Source organism: Chlorocebus sabaeus, chromosome 27 (genome assembly GCF_047675955.1).
Source record: "Chlorocebus sabaeus isolate Y175 chromosome 27, mChlSab1.0.hap1, whole genome shotgun sequence".
In the NCBI taxonomy this organism is placed as follows: Eukaryota; Metazoa; Chordata; class Mammalia; order Primates; family Cercopithecidae; genus Chlorocebus; species Chlorocebus sabaeus.
The window spans coordinates 7,692,357-7,713,694 of NC_132930.1; the positions used below are offsets into that span (position 1 = coordinate 7,692,357).

The window sequence follows — 21,338 nt, forward strand, 5'->3', positions numbered from 1 at the left end:
TCCAAATATGAAGAAAGATATAAACATCTAGACACAGGGAGGTCAAAGATCTTCTCTGCATTCATACATTACATAATCCAAACAAGATTATTCCAAAACATAATATAATCAAACTGTCAAAAATCAAAGATAAAGAGAATATCCTGAAAGCAAAAGAAAATAAGCAAATAACACATAAGGAAGTTCCAACATGGCTAGCACCAGATTTCCTAGCAGGAACCATAAGACAAGGAGAGAGTGGGGATGATATATGGAAAGTACTGAAGAGAAAAAATAAAACTGTCACCCAAGAATACTACAGCCAGCAAAACTGTCCTTCAGAAATGAAGACAGGTTTTCCCAGATGCACAAAAGCTGAGAAAGTTCATCACCACCAGATCTGTCTTACAAGAAATGACAAAGAAAGTTCTTCAAGCTAAAAGAAAAGAACACTAATGGGTAACACAGGAACATCTGAAAGTATAAAACTCATTGGTAAAAGTACACACGACATTCAGATATTCCAATACTGTAATGGTGGTGTGTACATCACTTATATCTTTCATATGAAGGTTAAAAGTCAAAACTATTAAAATTCATAAAAGCAACCATAATTTTTAAGGAACATGCAATATAAAAAGACAAATTGAAACATCAAAAATTCAAAACATGGGGGGGCACATTGTGGTGTAAAATTGGAGAGGTTTTCTGTAATCAAAGTAAAATGGTTTTCAGTTTAAAATAACTTGTTATAAAAATAAGACTTTTTAAATAAATCTCATGATAACTACAAAGCATAGTATAGTAGATACATAAAAAAGTAAAAAGTAAAAAAAAAAAACCACATACCACTGGAGAAAATCATTTAGCTACAAAGGAAGACAGCAAAAGAAAAAGAAAGAGAGAAAAGATCTATAAAATAATTAGAAAACAACTAGCAAAATGGCAGTAGTATTACCTATCAATAGTTATCTTTAATGTAAATTGATTCAATTCTCCAATCAAAAGATACAGTAGCTGAATGGATACAAAACACACACACACAAAAACCAAGATCCAACTAAATGCTCTACACAAGGGTCTCATTTCTCCTGTAAGGTGAATATAGACTGATAAACTAAGAGATATTAAAAGATTTTCCATGAAAATGGAAACCAAAAGATAGTAGGAGTAGCTATAATTATATCAGATAAAATAGACTTTAATTCAAAAACTGCAAAAAGAGACAAAGAGAATTATTATATAATAATAAATCAATTCAGTAAGATGATATAACAATTATAAATGTATATGCACACAACACTAGAGCGCCTAAATATATAAGCAAATATTAATAGATTTGAAGGGAAATATGGACGTCAATGCAATAATAGTAGGAGACTTCACTATCCCACTTTTAACAACAGAAAGATTATCCAGACAGAAAATCAATAAGAAAATATTGTATTTAAACTGCACACTAGACAAAATAGATGTAACAGACACATACAGAACTTAAAAAGCTGCAGAATACACATTCTTCATGCACATGGAACAGTCTTCAGGGTAGATCTTATGTTAGGCCACAAAATAAGTTTTAAGAAATTTAAGATTAAAATCATATCAAGTATCTTTCTTGACTACAAAGATATAAAATAGAAACTAATAACAGGAGAAACTTCAAAAAATTTACAAAAACACAAAAATTAAAAAATTATTCCTGAAAAATCAAAGGTTGAATGAAGAAATTAAAACAAAATTTTAAAAATATTTTGAGGCAAACAAAAATGGAAACACAACATACCAAAGCTTAATGGAATACAGCAAAATCAAGTCTGAAAGAGGAGTTTATAGCAATAAATACCTACATCAAATAAGAAGAAATGTCTCAAACAACCGAATGTTACACTTCAAGAAATAAGATGTACAAGAACAAAGTAAACTCAAAGATAGTAGAATGAAGAAAATAATAAAGATGAGAACAGAAATAAATAAATCAACAAAACTGAGTTGGTTTATTGAAAAAATAAAATCAACAAACCTTCATCTAGACTAAAAAAAAAGAAGAGGACTAAAATAAAATTAGGTACGAAAAAGGAGATGTTACAATTGATACAAGAGAAATACAAATGGTCATAAGAGATACTTATCAACAATTATACACCAACAAATTGGATAACTAAGAAGAAACGAATGAATTCCTGGACATACACAACTTGCCAAGATTAAATTATGAAGAAATAAAATATCTGAACAGACCAATAATGAGTAAGGAGATTGAATAAGTAATAGAAAGTATTTCATCAAACAAAAGCCCAAGACCTGACAGCTTTACTGCTGAATTCTACCTAACATTTAAAGAACTAACACCAATTCTACCTGCCCCACACACCAAAAAACTCTTCCAATAAACTCAAAATGAAGACAATACTTTCAAACTCATTTTAGGCCAGTATTACCCTGATATCAAAGCCAAACTAGGACATTCCAAAAATAAAAATAAATAAATAAATAAACTATAGGTCAATATTTCTGATAAAAATACATGCAAAAATCCTCAACAATCCTCAAAAATCCTCAGGTTACTAGCAAACCACCTTCAACAGCATATTGAAAAGATTCACCATGATTGAGATTCATCCCAAGGATAAATGTGATATATCACATTAACAGAATGAAAGAAAAAAAATTATCATTTCAATAGATGCAGAAAATATTTGACCAAATTCAACGTCTTTTCATAATAAAAACTCTCAATAAATTAGGTATAGAAAATGCATCGCAACACTGTAAGCCATATATCACAAACTCATAGCTAAAATCATACTCAATGAGGAAAAGTTGAAGGCTGTCCCTCTAAGATCTAGAACAAGACAAGGATGCCTACTCTCACTACATCTAGTCAACATAGTACTGGAAATCCTAGCCATAACAATTAGGTAAGAGAAACAAATAAATAAAAGGCATCCAAATCAGAAAGGAAGAAGTTAAATTGTATGTATTAGTCCATTCTTACACTACTTTGAAGATACTGCTTAAGACAGAGTAGTTTATAGGAGAGAGGTTTGATTGACTCACAGTTCAGTATGACTAGGGAGGCCTCAGGAAACTTATAATTATGGCAGAAGGTGAAAGGGAAGCAAGGCACCTTCTTCACAAGGCAGCAGGAAAAAAAGTCCCAAGTGAAGAGGGAAGAGCCCCTTACAAAACCATCAGATCTCATGAAAACTCACTCGCTATCACAAAAACAGTACGGGGGAAACTGCCCCCATGATTAAATTACCTCCACCTGGTCTCTTTCTTGACATATGGGGATTATAGGGATTATGAGGCTTACAATTCAAGATGATATTTGGGTAGGGACACAAAGCCTAACCATATCATTGTCTCTGTTTGCAAGCAGTTTAATCTCACAAGTCGAAATTGCTGTTAAAAATCTCTAATCAAATGTGTTAGTACCAATAAACAAATTTGATAAAATTATGAAATACAAAATCAACATACAAAAATTGGTCACATTTCTGTATATTAACACTAAACTATCTTAATAAGAAATCAAGAAAACAATCTCAATTATATGAATTACAAAAATAAAGTACCTGGAAATAAATTTAATGAAGGAAGTAAAAGATCTCCACACTGAAAATCATAGAACAATCACAAAAGAAATTGAAAACACAAATAAATAAGCACATATTCTGAGTTCACAGATTAGAGGAATTAATATTAATAAAATGTCCCTACTAATCAAAGCTAAATGCAAATTAAAGTCACCCTCTATCAAAATACCAATGATATTTTTCACAGAAATTAAAAAGTTATCCTAAAATTTATATGGAACAACAAAGGACCCCAAATAGCCAAATAAATCTTGAGCAAAGAGAAGAAAGCTAGAGGCATCACACTACCTGCTTCAAGTTATACTACAAAGCTGTAATAGCCAAAGCAGCATGGTTCTGACACAAAAGTAAGTAAATTGATACATAGACCAAAGGAACAGAATACAGAGGCCAGAAATAAATCCAAACATTTGCAGCCAACAGATTTTCAACAAAAGTGCCAAGAATAAACAATGGAGAAAGTATAGTTTCTTCAATAAACAATGTTAGGAAACCTGGATATCCATATGTAGAATAAAATTAAACCCTTGTCATACACCATATACAAAAATCAACTGAAAATGGATTAGAGACCTAAACATAGGACCCAAAACTATGAAGCTACTAGCAGAAAACATAAGGCAAATTCTCCACAATAGTCTGGGCAATAATTTTTTGGATAAGACTCCAAAAGCACAGAAAACAAAAGGAAAAATAGACAACTGGTGTTACATTGAATTAATAAACATCTGCACAAGACAAAAAGCTATCAATAGAGTGAGGGGACAACCTGTTGAATGGAAGAAAACATTTGCAAACTATCCATCTGACAAGGGATGAATTTCCAGAATATACAAGGAACCCAAACAACTCAACATTTTTTTAAAATTCCATTAAAAACTGAAGAAAGGTCATGAACAGATATTTATCAAAAGAAGACATAAAAATGACTAATAGTTACATTTTTTAAATGTTCAACATCTTTGACTGCTAGGAAAATGCAAATTAAAACCACATTAAGAGATCACCTCATGCCTGTCAGAATGGCTAATATTAATAAGGCAAAAGACAAGTGTTTGTGAGAATGTGGAGAAAAGGAACACTTGCACATTATTGGTGGAAATGTAAATTAACATAGCCATTATGGTAAATGGTATAAAGATTTCTCAAAAAATGAAAAATACAACTACCATATGATCCAGCAATCTTACTGCTGGGAATATAGCCAAAAAAAATAAAATCAGTAAGTCAAAGAGATATCTACACACCCTTGTTCAGTGCAGCATTGTTCATAACAGTCAACATACAGAATCAGTCTAAGTGTCCATCAGTGGATAAATGGATAAGGAAAATGTGAAATATATATACACAATGGAATGCTATTCAGCCATTGAAAAGAAGAAAATCTTGTTATTTGTTACAACATGGATGAATCTGAAGAACATTATGTCAAGTGATATAATTCAGCCACAGAAAGGCAAATTGCACATGATCTCAGATATATGTGGAATCTAAAAAAGTTGAACTTACAGAAGTAGAGAGTAGAATCATGGTCACCAGGCACTAGTATAGTTGGGGATGGATAATTGTAGAGATGTTGGTCAAAGGTTACAAAATTTCACACAGAAGAAATAACTTCAAGAGATCTATTGCATCCAGTCTCTTGGTGACTAGAGTTAAGAACCATATATTGCATTCTTGAAAAATGCTTAGTGGATAGTAAATAGTCTCACCACAAAAATGGTAACTATGTTAATAATAATGCTATGTTAATTAGCTAGATTTAGCCATTCCACAGTGTATATATACTTCAAAACATCATGTGGTACATGATAAATGCATACAATTTTATCTGTCAATTTATAATGAAGTAAAATAAACCATTGAAAAACTACATACATGCAAAAGAATATTTGAGATTGGTTATCTATGGAAGGAAGATGAGGGTACCAAGAATGGGAGATTTTGTGCACAGTAAAAGTTCTATTTATTAACCTAGGTGCTGGTTACACGGGTGTGATCATGTTGTGATAATTTGCTGACCTATACTCTTGTGATATATGCATTTTCTGTGTGTACATTACAGTTCAAAAATAAAGTTGGTTTTAAGAAAGATATAGATAACATCTTTTAAATATATAAAACATACAGAAAAATCTTTAAAGATTTCTTTAAACTCAGATAAATGCCATGGAACCATTACTCAAATGAAGACCATAGCTAACTAAATTAATAAATAAATGGCTACAGATATAGGTTAATTGGCTCTTCAAGCTCTTTACCAGGTGGCATGTTCTAAGTCTTCATTTAACTTGTGACCAAGTCACCAATAAACAGAACTGTTTGATACTTTTATAGTGCCCAGGTCCAAAGTGCTAAATTAAAGCCTCAGGTTTTGACACATAAGAATCATTAGACACTGGACCTGCTAGACCACTTTACAAGTGTCCTGCCACACAGAATTACAGCAGGCAAAACTCAAAGAGGTAAAGTCATGGGTTAATATGACAATGAATTTAAATCTGTGAAATGATAAAGACAGAATATACATTAAGGAAAGACTGTGGGTGAAGCTGTTCCTTGGGTCTATAATTTAGGAATACTTAATGCCTGCATGCTTCAAAAGTTATTTCTCTTTAACTGACTAAGTTTTTGGAATGAAAATTGAATTGTGCATAAACAGGTTTCAAAGTACTTACTGCTATACATTTCATACCAAATATGAGTTAAAGAAGATGTGGTTATAGTATTTCTGCATTTCTTCTGTGAGAATAAGGCTTGAGGGAAAAGGAGACAGCCAAACAAATACAAAAAGTCAAAGGTAAATATTTCACCAATGGACCAAGGATAAGATGTTACTGGTAATGCTATAGGATTACTGAAAGAACAAGATGATGGACTGTGACTACGGAAATATGAGGGGGATTCAGTTTCCAGTGAGACCATGGACTCTGGTATCATTGCCTCCAGCCTGATAATTACATAAGCTGGAAGAGACATCTGTTAAAGGCCTCCCTCCAGACCTTGGAAAGAATCCTTTATTAGGTGCTATTAAATAATAGAGGATGCATTATTAGGTGTTATTAACTAATCATTGTGCTGTTAAGTCTCGGGGTTTTGACTCCTAGGTACTCATAACTGAAAAGGGCACTAATTCCTGCTAAATTTTGGACATTGACACCAATATCTGATGACAAACTCAAGTTAACCACAGCCTTGTCTCTAAACCCAGGAGGTGACAATAAATTGCTTTCATGAGACACAGAGCCAGAAATTAAAACTATTCAATCCTTCTAGGGCCAGGGACTATCATAGACTTATAGATGAGTCAGTTTTGCAACCTTACTTTTTGGCTTTTGGTTTTTGGCTCCTATAATGCTCAAAAGGTTTTTATGGAGTAATGAATGCCTGTCCACCTCCATTCCCATCTATCTTGGAAAAATTAAATGGTTATATGTCTTTTGGCTCTAAGTCCCTTGGCCATAGGGGCCCCACTGAGGTACAGGATGAATCCAGGGCAGGTAGTCATACCACCCTTTTGAAGTCTAAACACAACTGACCAGATTTAATGTTAAAACAGAGATCATAAGACAAACAGAACAGACTTGTGGCAATAAGATCTCATAGTTACCCCCCAAGGTTTTCAGTCTATTTTACAAGGACTTTTGTAAGTTGAGCTCACAATTCTGACAGTAGGGTTTGTAATGTATCTTATACTCTAGTGTGCAATTAAATGCTATGCTAAGCCAATGGACAGGAACACTAATGTGTTTGTGCAGCAGCCCCAAGATACCCAACCAGGCATTCATGAGTGCTTAATGGTTACCGCCAGGCAGTTTCAGTCCTCTAAACCTGACTGTTACCCTGACTATGCCCCTTGCAAGCAGGAAGCAGTAAGAGTGCTCTTAGCTCTTGCTTCAGGATTGAGGTATGATCCAGCCCAGAGGGACTGAAACTGGCCCTATAAACTTTGTAAAGTTAATCAAGAAAGAAGGTGGGTGAAGAAATGAAATGAAACCAAGCTCACAGCACATTCAGCAGTAGTCATTAGATCAGCTTGCTCTCTGACCTTGCTCATCATAGTTGTTTGGTACCTATTTCCTCAGAATCACATAGACCCCCATTACAAGATTATAGTTCCCATTAACTGCTCCATAGATAACCACTTAAACATTATGAAATCTTGTTCAGTTTTCCCTTTGAGGTTTTCTTTCAGATCCTTCATACCAATGAAACTACTGACTTTAGCAAGTCCAATGGAACCCACAAGAAGACGACTCATCAAAGAATGCAGTTTCCACATTCTGATGATTTCATCCCTCCTACCCTGACCAATCAATCCCAATTTTCCAGCCCCTCACCCTCCATGATCCACTTAAAAACCCCTGCCCAGACTCCTCAAGGAGATGGATTTGAGAGTCTTTTTCCATCTCCTCATTTGGTACCCTGCAATCATTAAACTCTTTCTCCACTGCAAACCCTGCTGTCTCAGTGTAATTGGTCTGTTTCTGTGCAGTGGGCATATGAATCTATTGGTTCTATAACAACTGTAGCATGCGCTTTGGTACGTTGATTTGGGGATAGCCACCAATTTGTTTGTGCTTTGTGGTGTGCACACCCCTACAACATGCTCTAGCCTTAGTAATATTTAATATTAGCAAATGTTTACTGAGTGTGCATCATGTTCCAGCCACTGTGAGTTTCTATGCTTCATCTCATTCCATCTTCACAATATACAATGCTGTAAGTATTCTATTATCTTCACTGAAAGGGGATCAAACAACCTATCCATCAAATATAACCAGTAAGAAAAAGAGCTTTTCCTTGCATGCAAATATGTCTGCCTTTACTTTACTTTGACATACCCACTTAGATGAGTTCTTAAAATGTGCAAAATAGAGATCCACATATATTACAATAAATCTTGGCAACTGACAAGATATGAGGCAAGAGAAAGTAGGTGGAGTCAAAGAAAACTGAGTAAGTGGGGGAATTGTGGGGCCATTAATAAAAAACAGAGTGTTGGAATAAGAAACTAATACTGGAGGGTGGTTCTGTGGTATTTTTTTAATGTCAAGAAAATAAAACATCTGCAAGGACCTCCAAAATGAAAAGACTTTACAAGATTAGAGCTTTGAAAGTGAGGAAACAGGAAATAGCAATGGAATTTCTGTTTAGGGAAATTAGAAAAGATATAGAGCAATTTTTTATGTGGATCACAAGAGAAAACTAACAAGATATTAACAGGAATATGAAGTAATGGGCCTAGATAATACTGACAATACAACCTTGTTGTATACCTCTTTGTTATGGTTTGGGATCTTCTAAAATCACGCCCATGGCAATGTGGAGTAAGAAAGAAAAAACAACTGGAGGGGTTTACACAGAACTGGGAACTAGCAAACTTGGACAGTCTATAGAACCTCTGCAACAAGTGACTATCGACTGGCTATTATTATATTTCTGAATCTGATAAGATAAGGAGACAAGTGAAAACAAAATTGTGACTATAAGCTAAGATAAATTGTAAAGGAGTAAAAATTATTAAAAACTGCCAATGATGAGAAAGTTCAATAGGGGAAAAAATGGAAGAGACTAAAGGACAGAAAATTGTGACCAAAGCAGAACATTACTAAGTTCACAATTTTGAATATGGAATCATTTCAAGTGGTGAAGTAGTTCAGCATGTAAAAATGCTGCTAAAGAGTAGAACTGAAAGCCATTGTCAATTGATTAGAACTTTGAGTCCTCAACTTTTAAAAACTCAAGCAATAGCCAGACACACCTAAATTTGAATCATGGCTACACCAATTGTGATCTGAAGATATTTAAATAGTGTCTTAGCTTCCATAAGCTTACGTTTACTTCAAGTATAAAATTTTGATTTTGAAAGATGATAACAGTGCCATTCACAGTATTATTTTCAAAAGTAAGAGATAATGCATGTAACATGCTTAGCAGAGTATGACATTCAAATTAGTTTTTACTATCATTGTCATTGTTGTTCTTACGATTAAAAACTATCCTGAGTTATCCAGGAAAAAGGGACAGAGACGTAATCACATAAGACACTGCTTAAATTCTAAAAGTCTGGCTTTAGTTCTAAATTTTAAATTTCTCCATCCCTGTACTATCTGAAGGTCAGAACAAACACTTCATGGCTTTAACCAACAAATCTTGAAGATTTAACACTTATCTTGCCTATTACCAAATAAGATCCAAACAAAAAAGATTTGAATGTTCATGAGACTCTCCTCCAACCCAATCTCTGGTGGAATTTCTAATGATCAAACAAGTGAACGAAAAGAAATGAAGGTAACAAATAAAAAGGAAGAGTAATAAAAACCTAAAATTCATCAGTTCCATAGTTAAATCATGAAAAATTAAAATTAGCTATGATAGTACATGTGATGAAATGGGTCACACGTTGCTAAATAAAATGCTCAAAGACAAGCCTGGGCAAGTGGTGAAACCCCACCTCCACAAAAAATTTAAAAATTAGCCAGACATGGTGGCTCACCCTTCTGGTCCCAGCTGTTTCAGGGGCTGAGGTGGGAAGATCACTTGAGCTGGAGGCGGAGACTGGAGTAAGCCAAGATTGTGTAAGTGCCCTCCAGCCTGAGCAACAGAGCAAGAACCCTGTCTCAATATCAGATATTATTTTTTGAAAGTTATTCTTAGAAAACTAACTTCCCATCTTAAAAAAGTACCTTAGACATGGTTCTTAGTGAAGTGTATCCTGCTTTCTAGCTGTCTGCGAGCATTTTTATATATTTTTTGAGACACGAGATTTGGAAAGGTACGAGAGTATAACGATATGGTTGGCCTTGTGTCCCCACCCAAATCTCATCTTAAATTGTAATTCCCATGGGTCGGGGAGGGACCTGGTGGGAGATGATTGAATCATGGGAGTGGATTTTCCCCTTGTTGTTCTCATGATAGTGAGTGAGTTCTCATGAGATCTGGTTTTTTGAAAGTGGGTGGAACTTTTCCCTCTGCTCACTCTCTCTCTCCTGCTCTGCCATGGTAAAGATGTGCTTGGTTTCCCTTCACCTTCTGCCACAATTATTAGTTCCCTAAGGTCTTCCAACCATGCTTCCTGTTAAGCCTGTGGAACTGTGAATCAATTAAACCTCTTTTTTCACAAATTACCCAGTCTCAGGTAGTTCTTTATAGCAGTTTGAAAATGAACTAATACAGGAAATTCATACTGGGAGTGGGGCATTGCTATAAAGATATCTGAAAATGTGGAAAGCACTTTGGAACTGGGTAATGGGCAGAGGTTGGAGCAGTTTGGAGGACTCAGAAGAAAACAGAAAGATATGGGAAAGTTTGGAACTTCCTAGAAACTTGTTGAATGGACTTGACCAAAATGTTGATAGTGATATGGACAATGATGTCCAGGCTGAAGTGGACTCAAATGAACAAAAGGAATTTATTGGGAACTGGAGTAAAAGTCACTCTTGCTATGCTTTAGCAAAGAGACTGGTGGCATCTTTCCCCTGCCCTAGAGATTTGCATAACTTTTAACTTGAAATTGTTGATTTAGGGTATCTAGGTAGAAGAAATATCTAAACAACAAAGCATTCAAGGTGTGACCCAGCTGTTTCTGAAAGCATACACTCATATGCATTCACAAAAAGATTGTCTGAAATTGGAACTTATGTTTAAAAGGGAAGAACAGCATAACAGTTTGGAAAATTTGCAACCTGACCATGTGGTAGAAAAGAAAAACGGACTTCTGGAGAGAAATTCAAGCTGCTGGCTGAATAAATTTGCATACATAAAAGTACCTGAATGTTAATAGTCAAGACAATGAGGAAAATGTCTCCAGGGCATTTCAGAGACTTTGAGAGCAGTCCTTCCCATCACAGACCCAGAGGCCTAGGAGGGAAAAGTAATTTCATGGGCCATGCCCAGGGCCCCCACTGCTCTGTACAGTCTTGGGACATGTTGCTCTACAGCCCAGCAACTCCAGTTCCAGCTGTGGCTAAAAGGGGACAAAGTATAGCTTGGGCCATGGCTTCAGAGGGTGCAAGCCCCAAGCCTTGGCAGCTTCCACAAGGTGTTGGGCCTGCAGGTGTCAGAAGGAAAAATTCAGGTTTGGGAACCTCCACTTAGATTTCAGAGGATATAATGAAATGCCTGGATGTCCAGGCAGAAGTCTGCTGGAGGGGTAGAGTCCTCATGGAGAACCTTTACTATAGCAGTGCTGAGGGGAAATGTGCAGTTGGAGCCCCCACATAACTCCACTGCAGCACTGCCCAGTGGAGCTATGAGAAGAGTGCCATTGTTCTCCAGACCCCAGAATGATAGATCCACTGACAGCTTGCACCATGTGCCTGGAAAAGCTGCAGACACTCAACACCAGCCCATGAAAGCAGCTGCTGGGCCTGTACTCTGCAGAGCCACAGAGGCAGAACTGCCCAAGGCATTGGGAGCCCACCCCTTTGCATTAGCATACCCTGGATGTGAGACATGGAGTCAAAGGAGATTATTTTGGAGTTTTAAGATTTAACAACTGCCCTGCTGGGTTTTGGACTTGCATGGGACCTGTAGTCCCTTGGTTTTGGCCAATTTCTCCCTTTTGGAATGGGAGCATTTATCCAATCCTTGTATCTTGGAAGTAACTAACTTGTTTTTTATTTTACAGGCTCATAGATTGAAAGGAGTTGCCTTGTCTCAGACGAGATTTTGAACTTGGACTTTTGGGTTAATGCTGGAATGAGTTAAGACTGTGGGGGACTGTTGGGAAGGCATGATTGTGTTTTAAAATGTGAGAAGGACATGAGATTTGGGAGAGTCCAGGGGTGTAATGATGTGGTTGGCTCTGTGTCTCCACCCAAATTTCATCTCAAATTGTAATCCCTGTGTGCCAGGGAGGGGCCTGATGAGAGGTGATTGAATCACAGAGGCAGACTTCCCCCTTGCGGTTCTCATGATGGCAGGTTCTCATGAGATCTGGTTGTTTGAAAGTGTGTGGCATTTCCCCACTTTGCTCTCTCAATCTCTCTCTCTCCCCTGCTCCACCAGGGTAAAGACATGTTTGCTTTCCCTTCACCTTCTGCCATAATTGTAAGTTCTCTTTGTGAATGCATATGACTACGCTTTCAGAAACAGCCAGGTTACCTTACAGAGGTCTTCCAACTGTGCTTCCTGTTAAGCCTGCAGAACTGTGAGTCAATTAAACCTCTTTTCTTCATAAAATTACCCAGTCTCAGGTAGTTCTTTATAGCAGTGTAAAAACAGACTAAAACAGAAATATCAATATCTTTCAGCAGATATTCAAAGACTCCTATGATCCCAAAATTTAAAAATCACTTCTCACATGCATACATTAAATAATTTCACATGGTTTAAAACAGAACAGTTTCAAAACATAACAAAGCGCTTAACTTTCTGTTAATGGTTTATGACACTAGTTATTATTTTATATAATTATAATAACACTCCCATACAGAAACAACAAATTTACCAAAGGTTCCCCACCACCTCTGCAGCCCTTATTAACAGAGTAGATACTAGGGAATCATTGACTACATGGAAATAACTAATGAGAAACACATACAGCTTGAAGGAATTGTTCTAATGAGAAACACATACAGCTTGAAGGTCGTTTTGAGTCAACCACTCAAAACGAGCTTTGATCACCTTGGCAGACACTAACTGCCTACCCAATATCTATGATCTCTCTTTTCTCTGCAGTACTAAGAAAGACCTTATTTTTTCAGCCTATCAATGTAACATCTAGAATACTATATTCCTGTCCTTCTTTGCTACTAAAGGTTAACAATAAAATGCAAGGGCAAGTTGGGTGAGATTTCAGAAAAAATAAAAAAAAACCCTTTTAAAAGGAACTTTCTTCTTTTAAGAAGGATGTACTTTTTTTCTTTTCTTTTTTATTCCGTTTCTGTCTGGAATACAGGTATGAGTTTCAGTAATTACCTTATATTATTAGGAGAACTTGAGGATGGAAGTCCTGTGCTAAGAATGGCATAACTAAAAATTAGAAAGTGGTCCTAGATTGTATCATAAAACTTTATACTCTCCTCCAGTGCACTTTTCTGGAGTGCATATGAGAATAAAATACAGTGCATATGAGAATAAAATACAAACCTCCTAGATTTTAAAGATTTAAGTTTCATTGTTGTTTAGTGTGTGTGTGTAAAAGAACCATTATTACTCAGAAATGAATGTAATTTATAACTGCTATACTTATGCAGCCTAAAAATTTTACTTTACTTTATTTTGCCTGAAAGTAGACCAATTGTTTTATTTTGATAAATAATAATAATTTTAACCTTTAGTTTTATGATATTGGACATCAGACAACAATGAATGATGATCTCGGAGATGTAGGAAATAGATGGTGAGTTCTATGGCTACCCAAGCTGACTGCCATGACAGCTTTTCCAAGCTGTGTACAGGATGGCTGGGGGACTCCCTGAGTGGAGGAAAGAGACTTGAGAGTCAGAAGACCAAGATGGCTGGAGTTGACAGGATAGGGTTTCAGAGAGTAAAGAACTTCACCGAGAACTCTGGATAGGAGTACAGGGCCCAGCCTGGCTGCTCAGCAGAGTGCTGATCAGTATCTTCATCTGAGAAAACCACTCAAGGCAAGCAAAATAACTATCTGAAAGAATTAAAGGAGACATTATCTAGGTAAAGGACCTAAAAGAGTACCTGTTCCCACCAGTAAGACTGGAAAACCTCATAATTCGTGGGGCACTGAGTAAAGTGCTCACAAGATCTTGATCAGTAATGGAAAATAGTTAGCTTTAGACCAAACACTACTCTGGCCCTGACTAGAAAACCTTAAGAAACAAAACCCAAAGGATCAAACTCTTTCTAAGAAACTTAACTGTATCTCAGCAAAAAGTTGAAGAATATGTATAGGTATAAAAAATTATCCCAATAATGAATAGTTTTACCTAACAAGGTAAAATTCACCATATGTAACATCTAAACAAAAATTACCAAGTAGGCATAAAAGTAGAAAAATATGACTAAAAATGAAGAGAAATATCAATCAATTGAAATCAACTAGAACTGACACAGATACAATTGTTGAATAAGTAGGTTAAAACAGCTATTTTACCTGTATCTTATATGCTCAAAAAGAAGAAATATTGAGCATATTGAGATATAAAAGAAATATTTCTAAAAAATTGAATTACATTAGTAAAAGAATAGATAAATGGCCAATAGAACAGTATAGAGAACCCAGAAATAGATCCATATAAACACAGTCAACTCATCTTTGACAAAGCAGCAAAGGCATTTCAATAAAGAAAAGATAGTCTTTTCAACAAATGGGCCTAGAACAACTGACCATCCATATGCAAAATAAAATTAATCGAGACACAAATATTTTTCCTTCACAAAAATGAACTCAATATAGATTAAAGGCTTAAATGTCACATGTTAACTATAACACTCCTAGAAGATAACTTAGGAGCAAATCTAGATGATCTAGGGTTTGGTGATGATTTTTTAGATACAACATCAAAAGTAGGATGCATGAAAGAAATTATGCATAAGGCGATAAAGTGAACTTCATTGATACTAAAGATTTTTTGCTCTTAAGAGACATTGTCAAGAGAATGGAAAGACAAGCCACAGACTTAAGAAAACACATGCAAAAGACATATCTAATAAGGAGCTGTTATCTAAACTATACAGAGAACTCTTAAAACTCAACAACAAGAAAACAAACAACTTGACTTTAAAATGAGCCAAAGATGTTAATAGCCATCTAACAAAATAAGATATGCAAATGACCAATAAGCATATTAAAAAGATGTTCCACATCATATGTCATTAGGGAAAGGCAAATTAAAGCAACAGTGAGATATCTCTACACATCTACTAGAATGGCTAATATCCAGAAGACTGACAACATTAAATACTGGCGAGGATGCAGAGCAACAGGTGAATCACAACAAACGCAGTGAATTTCTGGAGCCAACTGCTTCTTGATTATGGCAGACGCTTCGTTGGGCACCAATGTCTGCTGAGAAATTTTGTGAGTATTCCTTAGAAATGTACCTAGAGTTTGTGTTTCTACTTTGTAACCTAGCTATGCTCAATACTAGTGGTCTTTATTCTTAAATAGAATAATACAGTACTTTAAACATATATAGAATTATCAATCAGTCCCACCTCAATATCAGGTAGTTTAAGAAATCTGTCTTTATCAATGGCCCTTCTATTCCTCTCTCTGTCACCAGAGACCCCACTTAGGTTCATTCTATGTTTTATTGCTCCATTCCAATGTGGGTTTTGTGGATTTCTACCATGGAGGCTTATGATTGGTCCATATGGGCCACTATTTCTAATTTATACGCTACTGGCATTTCTAAGGTAATTTATGTTGTAACTATTTGAACACAATCTTTTTTGTGTAAAAAAATTTTCTAATGCAAAATAATGAAACAGTTGCCTTAAGCAAGTTCCAAACTGAATTTGCTCCCCTGCCCCCTACCATGGAGTATCCAAGGGCAGTGTAGATTTATCCTCTAAAGTACTTTTTTTCCTTGACTGTTTTATTGCTTCCATCTTCATTTTTCAGTTTGGTTGGGGCAGAGAGTCATCAGGAAAAAAAGAGCTTAGTGTCCTTGTAATTCTTGTTGTCCATTAAACTCTGTTATTTTCACTTCAATGAAGATAACTAAATTCCTCTGGCACCACCCACCCTGGGTTGGGTAACACTGACAGTAATGCAAAGGGAGCTACAAAATGTTCTCTTGTTCTCCGTCCCATGTCCCCCAGTCTGCCTCCAGATGCCTCACTTTCTGTCTCTGTCTACCTCATTCTCTGGCTGTTTCTGTCTGTTTTTCTATTTTTCTCTCTCCTTCCTATAAAGAAATTGTATTGTGCAGATGATTCACAAATCTTGATTTTTCTCACCCATCTAAATTTAAACTAAATCAAATGGTTTCATGTGTCTGTTTAAAACACCACAGATGTTAAGGAAATTACCAACATCAGCTTCTTTTCCTCCCTTAAAATTACATTTCACCAGGTGTCAAAACCCAGCAGAGGGCATCCTTCCATTTCAGATGCATGCATAGTGCAGGAAAAGGGCCCTATAATTCAAGTAATGTATTCCATATAAGTGCATTGCAATTTAAATAAGCAGGCTATTTTAATAGGAGGGGAATGTGTTGTTTTGGAGTGTTTGCCATTTTGAATTAAAGATTTAGAAGTAATTTTCCTTTCATAAGCGAAAAAAGAGGGGGAAATCTGTTTCTGGACTCTAGGTTTGGAGCTTTAGCTTAAATTACAGAAACAGCAAGGTAGCACCTGTGTGATACTTCTTCCCCTAGGCTACCATGTGTGTAAATAAAGTGATCACAGAAAAAAGCAACTGGGAAAGAAGCATGCCCCCTATCTTATTTGTCTGTTTCATCCTTCCTGTGAGATTCCTCAAACTAAAGGGCAAATAGCAGGACGGGCATTACAGCCTCTCAGATTATCTCAGAAGTAGTGAGAAGATAAGCAGTTTGGCTTCTGAATAAGAACAGCCAACTTTATACCTGTGCATTGAAGGCAATTGCCCACTAATTTTAACCGTGCAGTTGCACAGAAGTTGAAATTTCACAATCGGAAATGTCTTACATTGTCAGACATTTTCCCAAGTTAAAAAAGGCAAATATTCATAGCCCTTACAAGTTATGTTTTCTCCCTAGTGTGGTTGAGTTTATCAGATCCCTTCTTTATTAAAGAATGTCTTAGAGAGAGAAGGAAAGAACATGATGAGGAAATATAGCATAATTCATCCATCCATTCAACATATGTTCACTTGAACACTTACTTTGCATTAAGCCCTGTTTGAGGTCCCAAAACTATACCAACAAACAGGCAAAGATCCCGTTCCTTGAGGTAATGTGCCAAAGAGCAAGGGTTTGGGGAGTCAGACAGACATAACTTTGAGTGCTGGCCTTGCCACTTAGCCAGCTCTGTCACTTGGAGCAAAGAAATTAATGTTTTCTTTTGCAAAACAGGGATAACTGTTCATATTTCTTAAAAACATACTTTGTTCCAGGTACAGGAACCAAGTGCTTAATATGTATTAGCTCAATACTCTCACAAATCAGCCTATGAGGTAAGTTGTATTCTCATTCTCATTTTACAAATGAGAAAGTCAAAGCACAGAGTCATAGGTAAGTGTCAGGGCAGGGATTTAAAACAGGTCTGTCTGACCCCAGTGCTTGCTGTTAACCAGTATGCCATATGAAAGTTGATTTCTAAGACTACCCTGAGGATTATATGAAATGATAGATGCAAAGCTGTGAGTGCACTAGAGTGTTATTATTATATTATTATGTATTATTTTTAACATGATTATTACTGCTGCTGTAATTTTCTGCAACCTAAGGGTATGTGTTGAAATACATCAAAAAAAGGATCAATACTTCAAATTAGCATTCCTCTACTACAGAATGTAGTGTGTGTCCAGCTCTGGTTAAAAGTACAATCACATAATGTCATCGCTATTGGATCACAGCTTCTCTGCATTTATCTTTTTTATAAAATGGCAGGATATTAAAACACAGATTGATTCCCTGAAACAAAATGTGAGCATCTCCTATTCTAGATTTTTATAACCTTCTCTGAAAAATGAAGGTTAAGACCAGATGCTAAATGAAACCAAGATCCAAGGATCCATCTGTGGTTTGACGGTCTCTGTTCTGTGATAAGTGATCATGTAGTCAGCCCCTAAACTGGTTACCAGTGCCCCTTGGCTCTTTGCTCTCACCCTTTCCAAAGTGTACTCTCTGGAGCCCTCTCTGCAGGCTTCTTCCACAGGATGTTCACAGATCAATGGGAGTTCACTACACTAGCAGTATTATTCAAAGAGAAATGAAACAGGCATGTTCTGCTGCTGCTCTGGGAGTTCTCTCTGCTTTCCGTAAGCCTGAATTTATGTCTCCAACTGCTGCATTACCCAAGTCAAAAATAATTTTAAACAAGTGAATCAAATCCTGGCTCCAGGCCCCATTTCTTATTGATTTCATTTCAGGACTATCATCTGAGGTTCATTAGGTAGGAAACTGATTGATAATGCCATATATGAGAATTTATAAATATATATCATATATATATATCCATTTTTCTTGCCTATACTAAAAATGCAGTCTTTATCTCGCATGCTAAGCTTCACAATGCAAAACTGAAGTCAACTGAATATTTTTAAACATTTATTTATATTCAAAAATGCAGTTTCTTGCTGATTTTATCTCACTGTACTTCTTCAGGGAGGAGCACTGTGGCAGCTCATTGTCTGGGACAGAAATAAGTGCTCCAATCCCTTTGGTTTGAGCTCCAAAAAAGTCAGCAAGTGTTCCAGTAGTTATGCTGCAAATTTATAGATCGTTATAGATTTCTATCAGCCCTGGTTGGGTTCTATGAAAAAGACTTTCCTGGGCAGCGTACTTACCCCAAGGTAATGGCCATCAATGAACACAACAGGGAGGGAAGGTGCTTCGGAAACTCGTCGGCATCGTTCATCTAACTCTTTTCCATATTCACCATTCAGGGCTATGTTTTTCTCTTCAAATTTTACACGATGGTTTTGGAAAATCTTTCTAACCAGTTCACATCTTTCAAAGGTTGTCCGAACCACACGAAGGCAGGTGGTATAAATCACTACACGGTCAAATTCTAGGTCAGTTGATGGTTGCTGAAGGGAAAACATTGAGTTGTAAGAATGTTTACTTTTACTTTCTTGTGTCTTATGATTTTAAGACAATTAACAATTGCATTAAAGGCATGCAATAAAAGTTGAGTGAACTCATTTATCAATTCAAAGACTTATCCTTTTAAGTTACAACATCTGTAATTGGGATACAGATAATAATCAATATAATTTATATGACATAATTTAATTTTTTCCTTTTCTCAGTAGCATATCAAGTAATGGCTAATGTTAAAATTGATCACGTCTCACATGGGATGCCATGTGGTAAAACAGTAAATGACTGAAATATTTTTCTTATGTTTCGTAGACATTACTCAATCACTATATCTGTTTCATAAACGTAAAGTTTATGCCACAGAATAGTCAACATTAGCATTTAGCTAGTTAAAATTCTTCCACTTATCAATTTATCAAATTGTATCATCTTTGGAGCAACAATTTCCTGGGAATAACAAGACCTATATCATGGGATTTTTCTAAGGTTTAAGTAGCATAACATATGTTCAAGGGCTCTGTTGAGTGACAGGGCTCCCACATGTAGTGAGAAAGCTCTGCCACAAGACATAAAAAAAGTAAATGTTCCAGAATGGGAGTCCACAGAAACCAACACCAAAGTGAATGGTGGGTCAAAGCCAGGTACAAAAAGGAAACAAAGAATCAGACACAGGAGTGGAGGTAAGCAGCACTCAAAAACAAGATGAAGACTGTCCTGTGTGAGAATCTTTTTCTACATTTCAGACATCGGTGACTGCTTTCCCAGGAAACCCTGCCTAGCACTGCTAATGTGTGCTGAAGTGCCATACCAGGTAGGTCCTGAAATCAATAAGAAAGCTTCTCTTCTTCCTTATCACAGTCTTAGTTGAAGGAAACTGAACAAAACATAACTATACCATGAGACCACGGGATACATGAGTCTTCACAAAGCTATAATTTTTTAGAGCACAACCACACGATTTGCAAAACTCGTGTGGAGTCAAACCTTTGGAAACAATTCTGGACAGCTAAATACTAAAGCAAGCCAGTAGGACACTAGTTCCACCACTTTGTATGCAGAGAAGTCAGACCACTCTGCCAAGATGCAAATTGGACTCCAAAGGTCCAATGTCATAAAGATGCCAATACAAAATTCTCCACCTCATGGAGAGAGGATTTTTTGGATGATAAAATTTAATAAAGATGCAAGAGTCATTTCTTTCCTCAATAGAGTGTAGAGGTTAAGTTGAAAACCTAGAGCCCTGGTGGGATTAAGCTGGTATCATAAATGCTGAAGCAGGTCAAGAGTAAAAGAAATACTAGGGAAAGATTAAGAATAGGATCTAAATAGAGAAATGTTACACAGCTTAGGCAATTGTTGTCTTGCAGGCATGTGACTTCAGTGTGGTCACACATAATTATTTTATGTAGAAACTTAAATTCTGGATTTTTATAGGAAATTTTCTGATTTATAAATCGTGACACCTAACTATAAATGCTTTTAAAGACCACGTGGACCATTATTTCTGCAGACTGGATTTGGTATATGCTGCCAATTTCCTACTAAGATAAAGAGAGCATAGCAGCACTATTGACAATAGCAAAGACATGAAATCTACCCAAATGCCCATGAATGATAGGCTGGTTAAAGAAAATGTGGTACGTATGCACGATGGAATACTATGCAGCCATGAAAATGAATGAGATCATGTTCTTTGCAGGGACATGAATGGAGCTGAAAGACATTATCCTCAGCAAACTAACACAAGAACAGAAAACCAAACACCACATCTTCTCACTTATAAGTGGGAACTGAACAATGAGAGGATGTGGATACAGGGAGGGGAACAACACACACTGGGGCCTGTCAGAGGGTGCGGTGGGGAGAGTGAGAGCATTAGGAAAAACAGCTAATGCATGCTGGGCTTAATACCTGGGTGATGGGTGGATAGGTGCAGCAAATCACCATGGCACATGTTTACCTACATAACAAACCCACACATCCTGCACATGTACCCTAGAACTTAAAATAAAAATAAAAATTTTTAAATTTTAAAAAAGGAGAGCATAAACTTGAAAATCAGATATACCTGAGCTCTGCCACT

At 36.2% G+C, this 21,338-nt stretch overlaps 1 protein-coding gene across 1 annotated transcript in view; it reads right to left on the reverse strand.

Annotated features, from left to right (window-relative positions):
* GRXCR1 (glutaredoxin and cysteine rich domain containing 1) overlaps nt 1–21,338 on the reverse strand; it is a 141,308-nt gene that overhangs the window by 44,770 nt on the left and 75,200 nt on the right. Inside the window, exon 2 of the mRNA XM_008017513.3 lies at nt 19,000–19,242. Within this exon, the coding sequence (XP_008015704.1) occupies nt 19,000–19,242 (243 nt within the window). The remainder of the gene's footprint in view (nt 1–18,999; nt 19,243–21,338) is intronic.